The sequence below is a fragment of the Notothenia coriiceps genome, unplaced genomic scaffold, assembly GCF_000735185.1.
Source record: "Notothenia coriiceps isolate Sejong01 unplaced genomic scaffold, NC01 NC01_scaffold00014991, whole genome shotgun sequence".
Lineage (NCBI taxonomy): Eukaryota > Metazoa > Chordata > Actinopteri > Perciformes > Nototheniidae > Notothenia > Notothenia coriiceps.
The window spans coordinates 287,741-297,740 of NW_011347692.1; the positions used below are offsets into that span (position 1 = coordinate 287,741).

The following is a 10,000-nucleotide window of genomic DNA, read 5'->3' on the forward strand; positions in this document are numbered from 1 at the left end:
TTTTATTTTATTTCTTGGTGGGAACTTACTACCCTACCCATCGGGATTTTCGAAATGCTTAGGTTTGATGTTTATATTATTCATTGGGGGCATAGGTCTAACTATCGTTTTGTTCAAGTTAAACTGGAAAAATCTCGTCTCTAAATTCGTGTGTTGTGTTTTTTGTGAAGACCCCAGTAAACCCACCTAAAAAGTATACGAGACCGAGACCGGGGGAACGACCTAAAACTGTACACTGTAGACGAAAGATAATTGGCAGTCTCGGTTACCCTTAGCCTCCCTTGAGGGTGTAGTGAGGAATAAACCATTGACACACACACACTCTGAGTGGGTACAATCATTTACATTTTTTTACTGTGTTCAATCTGAATTTACTTTAAAATAAAAACATCTATATTGATTCTGACACTTCTACATCCAACTCACAGGTGTAACCTTGCTTTGAGAAAAAAGATTATTAATTTAACCCTTTTAGAAGGGAAGATATGGTCATTTGTTCTGGGGATGTCATTTTCGAGCCTGAGACCTGAAAAACAGGCTCTGGGCTTAACAGGTTAAAAAGTTTGGAAAAATCCCAAATTCAAACTGTATGTTTTTAAGGTTAGATGTATTGTTGAGAAAGTATTAAAGTTTCATACATCATCTGTTCATGTAAACAAAGTGTCATTAGACATGTTGTTGCTATGGGTATGAGTAAATTATATATAATTTTTCTGCAATTATTTTTAAAGTTACAAACTAGAGGGGATGATTAAGGCTTGTAGGAGATGTAAAAAATATACTTATCCCTTTAAGATACTGCAGGGGAAGGCAGCCATAGTAAAAGAGGAAAAGATAAAAGAAAACGCTAGAGGAATGAGGACAGGGAGTGGGAGGATCTGTGAGAGTACACGGACATGTGTTGAACATCTGCATCCACACCTCGCTTGAACACTCTGAGCTGAGAAACATGAGAAGTGGGAAAAGAGAACACTTAAGCGCTGTAATCCGTTTGGTATAAGCTTGACAGGTCTTTAGGTTAACTGCCCTCGAGAACTTGAAGGCCGAGGGAGGCTGCTGACCCTGAGAACTACTCTGCTTGCTCCCAAATGGCTACACTCGCTCTCCAGGAGTAAGGTCATCTGTACACTCACTGGGTCCATATGTCATGGCCCTTTGACCCCCGAGAGTTCAGCACAGTACCGTGTAGTGTTTGATCCTAAAATAGGCAGACCACAGGAGGAATAGGGAGGCTGGAAACAGGGGCAATGAAAGGTTTCAAAACCCCAGGGGATCAAACGTCTGAGGCTATCATTACATCAGGTGTACAGGCTTCTGTGGAATTATTTCAGGGCCTAATTTATGCAGCCCAAATGTGTTTCTGATGTGCATATGTGCGGATTCGAAGTTACTGCTTGTGACACGTTGCTCCTTTTCTCAATCCCAACAGATAAGAAGCTGCACATTCTGTCTCGTCCTGCTCTGGATGGGTCTGATGCCCCTCGCGAGGAGGAGGAGGCAAGTTCTGCCACTGGAACGCCAAATCTTTCCCCGAAGGACGAGGGAAGCAGCAACAACATCCTGGCCTACATGTCTGTTCTGGCTGCCGTGGTGCTGGGTCTGATTGTTTACGTTGCTTATAAATGGTGAGTTTACTGGTCCTTGGATTTAATAAGAATTTAAGGCCGTAAGATACACATTTGTAACCGTGGGAAGTTTAACTGACGTTGTTTTCTTCTGCTCTTCTCAGTTGGAGATCCTGTAAACAGAAGAGGGCTCTCTCTAAGGCCCGTGCGGCTGAGTTGGGAGCATCTCCAGAGGGAGAAAAGCTCCAAAGTGACAGCGGTGTTTTTCTGGACTCTCACAGCATACAGGACAACCAGCCCAGCAAAGGTGTGGTATAGACACAGTCCTTGTTGTTAAATCTTCAAGTGATGAGGGACTTTTTAAAATCGACAGGGCACCTTTAAGTTCTCAATGTTCCTAACAAAAATAATGACATGAAAGCTTTCTAATTTCATGCCTGTGAAATGTTTAATTTGGCATTTTTTTGAAAAAGTAACATTAGACCTACATGTACACGGCGGGCTCATTTTGTTTGTGTTTTCCCAGGTACCAAGAGGGACAGCAAGCAGGACAACCGTCTGTACATTAACCTGCCCCCCCACAGACAGGAAGAGGTGGAGCGCCTCCTACAGGAGAGAGAGGGGCGGGGGTGGAGACAGCTGGGCGCCGCGCTGGGTTATGAGCCTGAACAGCTGGACCTGTTTGGGCGTGGAGAGGCCCCCGCCCACACGCTCCTCTCTAACTGGGCCCAGAAAGAAGGCTCCTCTCTGGGACTGCTGTTCTCTGCTCTGGCCCGCATTGAGAGGTCTGATGTGGTCACAGCTCTTAACTCCCCCATGCAAGGTGTTTCTGTGGTGTGATACCCCCTCGAACACACATAACACTAAAAGACTCAAGTGAAGAACTTTCATTGAAATGACAAGCAAGGCACTCTGATATCAACACCTCTGTCACTCATGGTCCTATTGGCTTTGTTGGACACTTATAAGAGAACAAAAAACATTCTTGTATTCCTTTTCTTGGCCCCAGTTTATGTGACCGATTGATTTTGTATGAATCCAACTTCAAGTCATAATCTTCTGCAAAGTTCTATCATCGCTGCAGAACAAATACCAACTTTTCTATTGAAAATGAAAACTCTGACCATATAGTATGTTACAACCTCTCATTGCAGCTACTGAGTGAAAAAGATGCTCAATTCTGGTCAAGCCTAAATGCCTTGCTCAATGCAAAACATTTTTTACTTTTGTATTAAAACTATAATGACTGACACAACAATAAGTATATTTGTAATGTTGTTTACATGAACACAAATCCTGGTATTCGGTTAGAGGCAGGAAACAGAAGAATGTGTTTACACGTGTTGCAGAAGTGTGATTATTCTAAAAACCGCTGTTTACACATTATTTGGACAGTAATCAGACTTATCCTCTTCCCCATATAAAAAAAGATCAGCCTTCCATGTTCTTCTGTAAACAAATACAGCTTAGATCGTGTTGTTTGTAGTCTCGAGCCAACCTTGTTTCATGAATCCAACTTCAGAAACTTCTTTGGTATTGCAGATGATTTTTTTCCAGGACACCTTTCAACAACACTGCTCTCTGACACGATGTGACTTTCCCTAATAAGGATCATAGAAAACTCCAATAAGCAATAAGGGGTTTACTTGACCAACGCAACGGACCAATCTTCCCGATGACGCCTGCAGTTGCTAAGAAGATTGTCTAATGTGTCGATAGTAACTACGCACTAAGTGTTTTTTAAGTTTGTCGCCTTGTTCTTTTACTCTTCCTTTTCTGCTGCAGTCACTACGTTGCCTTGGTATTTACTGTATATACATTGGGGATATTAATAAGCACAAGTGATGTTTCAAATATCATCAGAAGACACGAAAATGAAGCATTCTGTGTTAGCTCTTCCTAATAATCACATAATGCTTGTAAATATCTTAAACACTGATTCGTTTTGGTATGTCATGGCTTAAAGTGAAATCATTTATGAACTGTGAAGACTGAAAACAGCGAATGGAGAGGAATATATTCTCCTGATATTCATCAAACACAGCTCCATTTACATCATCTTGATTTCGTATAATAGAAACAGAGAAAAGTATCCAAAGACACTGTTGTCATCATTGTTTATGTCCAATTTTCCATCTTGCTTTTGTATTTATTCCATCACCATTTCAAATATAAAACTATTGAGAACCATAGGTATGTACAAGTAAAACTAAGTGATGGTGTAATCAAATGGTTTGAAATTGTTCTAATGCCAGCCATGTTTGGTTTTGTGTATATATTTCCTAATTGTATGCCTCAATGTGTTTTTGTAAGAGTTTTATTCATTTAATAAATAACTTTGATAAGTTGGGGCTCTTTTGTTTTAACAGAAGGATCATATGTGCACAGTAGTTTGTATCCTGTAGACCTGTGATTCTCCCTCGAAACCTACTTCTGTTTGTGGTGAGATTGTGAGACATTGAGTCATCTTTAATTCCTGAACACTACGTTTAAAAGAGTGTCTGAACTCTTAAAAAACACCAACATGTGATGGATAAGTCACAATGGTTGAAATAGCTATAAATGATGGATACAAAGTTAAAACAATTACTATTAAATAATGACTAAACAGTTACAAATATAATAATATCAAAGTAAAGAAAAGTTAGCTCAAAATTATAGAGGGTAAGAATGCTTTAAGGACATGATATTTTAAAGTTATGAATAAATGTTTATAATAAATAAAGGTAGCCAAATATTTTGGAAAGACAGCTGAAAATGGATGACTAAATGGTTGCAGTAAAGCCGCCAAAACAAATTCATAAAAACGCAACTAGATAGGGCTCTAAATATTTAGCAGTTTAGCACAAAATTGATCATATAATTTGGATATGAGCCCTTTTGTTTATAGCCATTCCAAATAAACTGTTTTACATTCATGGGAATATGATAATTTCTAGACCTCAACCAAAGTGCTATAAACATGTCAATCACTTGCAGTAACAGAAAAACCCACATAATGAATTTCACAGCGATGAAGGTTCGGACATATTGACACTAGTCTGACCCTTATCAAGGGATTTAGTGTAAAATAACATTTCCTATCCACAACCCTGAGGGAAATCAGTTATTTAATGATTTAAGGGTGAAATGAAAAGAATATCTTCGTCCAAAAATATTCTGGAGAAAAGTTTCCTCTCTCACTGAGGCACAATCTGCTTATCCTGCACCCCCCCCGCCTCTGCTCAAATCTGTTAATGATCTCTCTGCATTCAGCTTTAAGTGGGAGCAGGCATCTTGCATGGCCTGGGGCAGTGTTACATGCCGTCACACTCTCCAGACGGGACTGCTTAACTGCGGTCTGAAGCACACAGGCATGGGGCTGCGGAATGTGCATACACTGGGAGGGGGGTTGGGACCAGAAGAGAGACGGGAAGCACAGCAGCGCCTCTCTCCACTCATCAAGGGTTGCCATATTTAGAGCACACTGAACGTCTCTAATGAAGGCAGTCGATTACTCGAGTTCCCTTCACTGGGTCCAAACATCTGGCTCAGCTGTGTGTACGCGCTGTAGTGGCATTCATGAGGGAACCAGTCTCAAATGGGATTGGTGTGCACGGAGCGGTTGAACATGCAACAGAGGTCACTCACATTCACAGATACTAAAGTGAACAGTCCGGCAGGGATATCATTTTACAAAAAGTTTATTATCTCTTAAAATGTTTGTACACTCGGTATGACAATGTGCTTACACAATACTTACAGCAGAGTAGGGTGGAACTTACTTTGTACATAGAAAAATAATAAAAACTAAAAAAGAAAAAGGTGAAACCTCCGCCACCACTGAAATCAAACGCGTCAGCAGGGTCCTTAGTTTGACAGAGCGGTGCGGAGCTGCATCAGGAGGCTGAGCTGCTGAGGAGGGCTGGGCTGACCCTACTCTCCTGCGCACAGCTTTGGTAAGTTTACATATTATTTACACTTTCAATCACGAAATGATAGTCATTTTACAAAGTGTCTGCTTATTTAAACATTCCCAAAACTATTATTCAATATATTCACATATAAAGCAATGTACATATGTTGGTACTTCGTTTAATGCAATGAGTTAGGCTGCGAACAATCGTTGACCTAATGCTGATGAAACCACCTCGACAACCGTAGAAATCATGGAAATTACAGTGACAGTTTGTGAAGCAGAACCAGCCTAGGTGTCGTTAACAAGGACTAACAATGAGAAAAAAAGAAACACACACAAGATGATAAGAAACTGTTAAAACTGCACTTTCAGTATTATTCCTGTAAGAAATGGAAACAGAGCAAAACCTCTTTACGAAGAGGAGTGGACGTGAAATGGCTAAACTGCACATCAAACCGCATTCAAACCCTGCTCCCGTTATTATACATAAATTCATAAAAGACTAATTGATCACCTTGCCAACCTGCTGGCTATTCTCTGAAGTGTATTGTGAGTAAAAGCTCAACCCAGTAAGGGCATGTTTCTTGAAACTAAAGGAATTTTCATAAGGATACCTCTGACCTCAGCCTACATCATATCATGCATTCATAAAACAACACGGGCTCCAAAGTCTTGTGGTTAAGAAGGCGGGGCTTGAGGAGTGGAAGCTTTGCCCTCCACAGCCCAGTTAAAAGCAGCACCAGTTAGTTAGTTAGTCAGTGGCAGGGGGGTGAAGCGTGCACAGGAGGGAAAAAGCACTGAACTGTTCTGTCATTGATCCATTTTTAACAGTGGAAATGAGCAGAAAATACCTTTGATGTGACACCAAAGCTGATTCCGCTGAGAACTCATCATTCAGGGCTAGAAGAGTTTAGAAAGTGGAATTGAGGTGATCATCTCGGGAACATTTAAGAGCCACATATGGAAAAAATAAACGCTTAAAATCAAACAATCAGTGAAAACGTTAGTCTCTGTAGCACCCCGCAGTATTGTCCTGGGAGAACACTGCACCTGGAGTCTTCGGGTCGTTCAGCGACACTCGAGTCTCCGTCAGTCTGTAGAGCGAGGCTCCTCCATGATCCACGGGGCCTGGAGAGCTTCTTGGGCAGCAGTGCAATTCTTAGTTATAAATACGCATAAGAAACTACTTCAGGGCTCAGGCTGGCCAGTACGTACATGAAGGAGTGAATGGAAAGGCAAATCTGTGCTTCTCCTGTGTTGGTGCAGGAAAAGGGTAACAGCGGGCGCTGAGGCTAGTCCTCCTCTGTGTCCTCCTTGGGCCTGTACACAGTGCCAAATCTCTGCATGTACTTCTTGATGTATTCCTTGGTCTTGTGCTTCACATTCTCGTTACACTCAAGGTCCTCAGGATTATTGCAAGCTTTCAACTCCTTGTTCATAACTCCGTGAGTAAGCTAGAAGAATGGGCAGAGAGGAGGAAAGAGTTGTCAACAGGGTACAGTTAATTATTGAATCATCATGAATGCAAGTTGTGGTAGAGGGGTGGGCTGGATATTCTTATTTAGTGACATTGCCCTTTATAATTTGAGACAATCAAATGCAATCTCTACACAAGTGAAGCCCAACTTGTCTTTTTGTTTATTGTACCCATGCCCTCAGAGTCGTGGTTTCTCTGAGTGCAAACCACTCCCTACATTCACAATCCAGGGAGACAACGAAAACCATGGAGGAGAAAAACAATGCTGTCCTTTGAAGAAATGTTTGGTGGAAAGAGCTTTTAAAAAGGCAACAAGTGAAACAAAAGAGAGGGGGCTAATGGTTTACATGTTCAATGTGTCTTTGGTCTCTTCAAGAGGAGTCGTGGGAGCTCAACTATTTAGTTTTGGTTTGGGGAAAACTTTGAAAACATTGCCTTTTAAGAGAAAGGCTGACCAATTCTGTCATTGTGGTCTGACCACACAGGGGCCAAGGAAAGGTTTTGAAAGCTGATTCTTGTTTATTCTTACCTTTCTAGCCAGGTGTTTGAAATCTTCTGTGTTGATGATGCGTCCGAGTTTGCAGTCTGGCTTCCGATAAGGATTTAGACACTGGACTATGAACTGGGACATCTGAGTCATGGAGACACACAGAAAGACTTGTTAAAAGAGAGATGAATATTTAAACAAGACTAAAACCTTGTATGGCTGGCTAGAAGAGGTTTGAATCATGGAAACATCTGGAGTTAAATAACATTACTGCAAACATTGTTTACAGATACTCTGGCTCACCTCTTTGCGAAATGTTTCTTTACTCTTTTTAGCCAGCTCACTGGAAGTGTCTGCTTCAGCTGTCTTTGTAGAGAACTGTAAAGACAGAAAAGAGGGAAAAAACGATTAAAACACTTTGTGTGCGACACATCTGTTCCACATGAAACCCTTGGGTTTGCATGTTTAACTCGTCATAAACTAATTCCCACCCAATTCTACTTCTTTTATCACATTGTCAAACGTTTGCTTAGCTATAATGGCAGACAGTAATAGCATGGCATACTGACTAAACCCAGGAGAATAATTTCCTACGATTAAAATCACAAGTGTGTGCCCACCTGTGCATGATATCAATCAAACATGGCAACTGGCTACTAAATTGTGGCTATCAAGGTCAGTGGCGCATCAAACAGCACCTGCTCGACACAAAGCAGGGATATCCTGCCAGGACGCCGTCTCTGTGGCCAGCCTTCAACAACAAAGACAGACAGGCAACAGCTGACTGCCTACACCGACAACTCAGTGGTGAGGATCAAAGCCAGCACAAAGGATTCACACAACCGTCATGCCAGGGCCATGAATCCAGAAACAGTGAAATCGGACGCTTTACGAGTGCAGAGACATGTGTCGTAGCTTCAAGGGCTGGACGTTGACACATGCAGGGAAATCGTCCGTGACCTTCTAACTGTTCTTGGCGGGAAATTAAAAACATGAGTCTTTCCATCTTAGTTTTCAATGCTTTTTTCAACTGTAATATCTTTTTATGAAGAGAGAAATAAGGGACACTTTTGTAGTTAAACTATAACACAAGAAACCGCAACTAAATGAAGGCTAGGTCTTACAGATGGTCCCCATTATCCTCAAAGTCAGAAGAGAAATGAGGAGGAAAAACAAACGAGGCAGAGGAAGACAAGATGAGCTGCAACCCCTCCCCTAACGGCCTTGAGGCGAAGGGACAGCTGAGCAGGGGGTGGAGTGAGTCAAATCTCTCTCCAAATCTGTGTCACCATGCAGATTCTGATGAAGCCATTTTGCGAGGAGGAGCCATCGGGAGGACACAACGCTCGCTGAATGTAATGTCGTGCTGAGGGTTGTTCTGTTTTCCCCCTTGACACACAGCTGAAAAGAATCACTAGTGCTGCATCTTCAATTACCTCAAGGAACAAACACTATAATCATGTTCAAGCACACTTTCTGCCAACCAGATAAAAAGAGATTCTGTGTTTCCCTATGTGACAAAAACAAGTGATTTTCTCTGTGCTTCGTGTAGCTCTATATTAAAACACTCCAGCATACCTTGGAAGGATTCTCATCGTAGGTGGGTGTCCCCAGGTCCATCTCAGATTCATGGTCCACACTTGCATTGTCGCTAAATCCATCACACGTTGGAGGGTCCCACTGAGTTTGCCTGGTGCACAGAGGGAAGTAATGTCAGATAGAAACACAATGCAGGGGGGTTCCAGAGGCACAGACACACACTTCAACAGAAACACAGCAGTACCAACCTTGTGCCGATGTGGTAGTAGTAGATCTTGCCTTCAGGGTCCCGGGCCACTTTCCAGAGCGGAGGTAGGACTATTGTTTTGGGTTTGGGAGGAGAGGGAGGAGGCAGGTCTATCACGTTGTTGGGTACAATCATTTCCTGAACAAAAGGAAATGGAAAATATGTATTAGCAACAAATCTTCATAGCTTCCCTCTGAAGAACCTCTTTTGAAATGATGCTAGGAGAAAGAATTCATTCATCTTTGATGACAACAGTTGTTTAAAGTTACATATGACTGCAGTTAGATTTTTATTTAGAAATGAAGCACATTGAGCTATTTCCTTAATTTGTTCCATCTTTACTCACATCTTAAAAAAGCACTTTTCAATTATTTGTGACATGCTGAAGCTCTAAAGAGATGCACACATCTTAGATATATACTTCCCCCTTGTGGCCACACTGAGAAACAAGCTCCTCAAAAGGCCTAAAATGCCTAATAAACTGTCACATTGTTCAAATCAGTATCGCCATCATGTGGCTTATGCTGCCAAACAATATAGATGTATCCTGTGTCCCCTCTGCGTTAAGAGATTCGGAAAGTTTCAGGAGGAAAAACATTATAATAGGGGACCTTTAACCAATATTCATTGGCTTTACAGATGTGAATTATCTATCAATGTTTTACACTATGCCCTGTTTCAAGTATAATCAGCATTTAAGACAGAGTGAGTATGAGTTACCTGTTGGACAGTTTGGGATGTGACAATGGTGGTGACGGTGCCCCCCTGCTGCACCACCACTCCCTGC

At 41.7% G+C, this 10,000-nt stretch overlaps 2 protein-coding genes across 2 annotated transcripts in view; one reads left to right on the top strand and one right to left on the bottom strand.

Moving 5' to 3' along the window:
• The first annotated feature begins 855 nt into the window (after positions 1-855).
• nradd (neurotrophin receptor associated death domain) lies at positions 856-2,405 on the top strand. The gene is made up of 4 exons (XM_010774971.1): positions 856-880; positions 1,430-1,625; positions 1,730-1,872; positions 2,092-2,405. Exons 1-4 carry the CDS (start codon positions 856-858, stop codon positions 2,403-2,405), a joined length of 678 nt encoding a protein of 225 aa, XP_010773273.1.
• A 2,827-nt stretch (positions 2,406-5,232) lies between these two features.
• setd2 (SET domain containing 2, histone lysine methyltransferase) overlaps positions 5,233-10,000 on the bottom strand; it is a gene marked incomplete at its 5' end in the record, with an annotated part of 10,172 nt that continues 5,404 nt past the window's right edge. The window contains 6 exons of the mRNA XM_010774972.1: positions 5,233-6,917; positions 7,470-7,571; positions 7,731-7,805; positions 9,006-9,117; positions 9,215-9,351; positions 9,934-10,000. The exon at positions 9,934-10,000 is cut by the window's right edge and continues 59 nt beyond it. Of these exons, the coding sequence (XP_010773274.1) occupies positions 6,756-6,917; positions 7,470-7,571; positions 7,731-7,805; positions 9,006-9,117; positions 9,215-9,351; positions 9,934-10,000 (655 nt within the window). The remainder of the gene's footprint in view (positions 6,918-7,469; positions 7,572-7,730; positions 7,806-9,005; positions 9,118-9,214; positions 9,352-9,933) is intronic.

Coding starts and splice junctions, on each gene's coding strand:
- nradd (XM_010774971.1), top strand. CDS start 856: ATGAGGACAGGGAGTGGGAGGATCT. Junction 881..1,429: donor GACAGGGAGTGGGAGGATCT/GTGAGAGTACAC, acceptor CAATCCCAACAG/ATAAGAAGCTGCACATTCTG. Junction 1,626..1,729: donor GTTTACGTTGCTTATAAATG/GTGAGTTTACTG, acceptor TGCTCTTCTCAG/TTGGAGATCCTGTAAACAGA.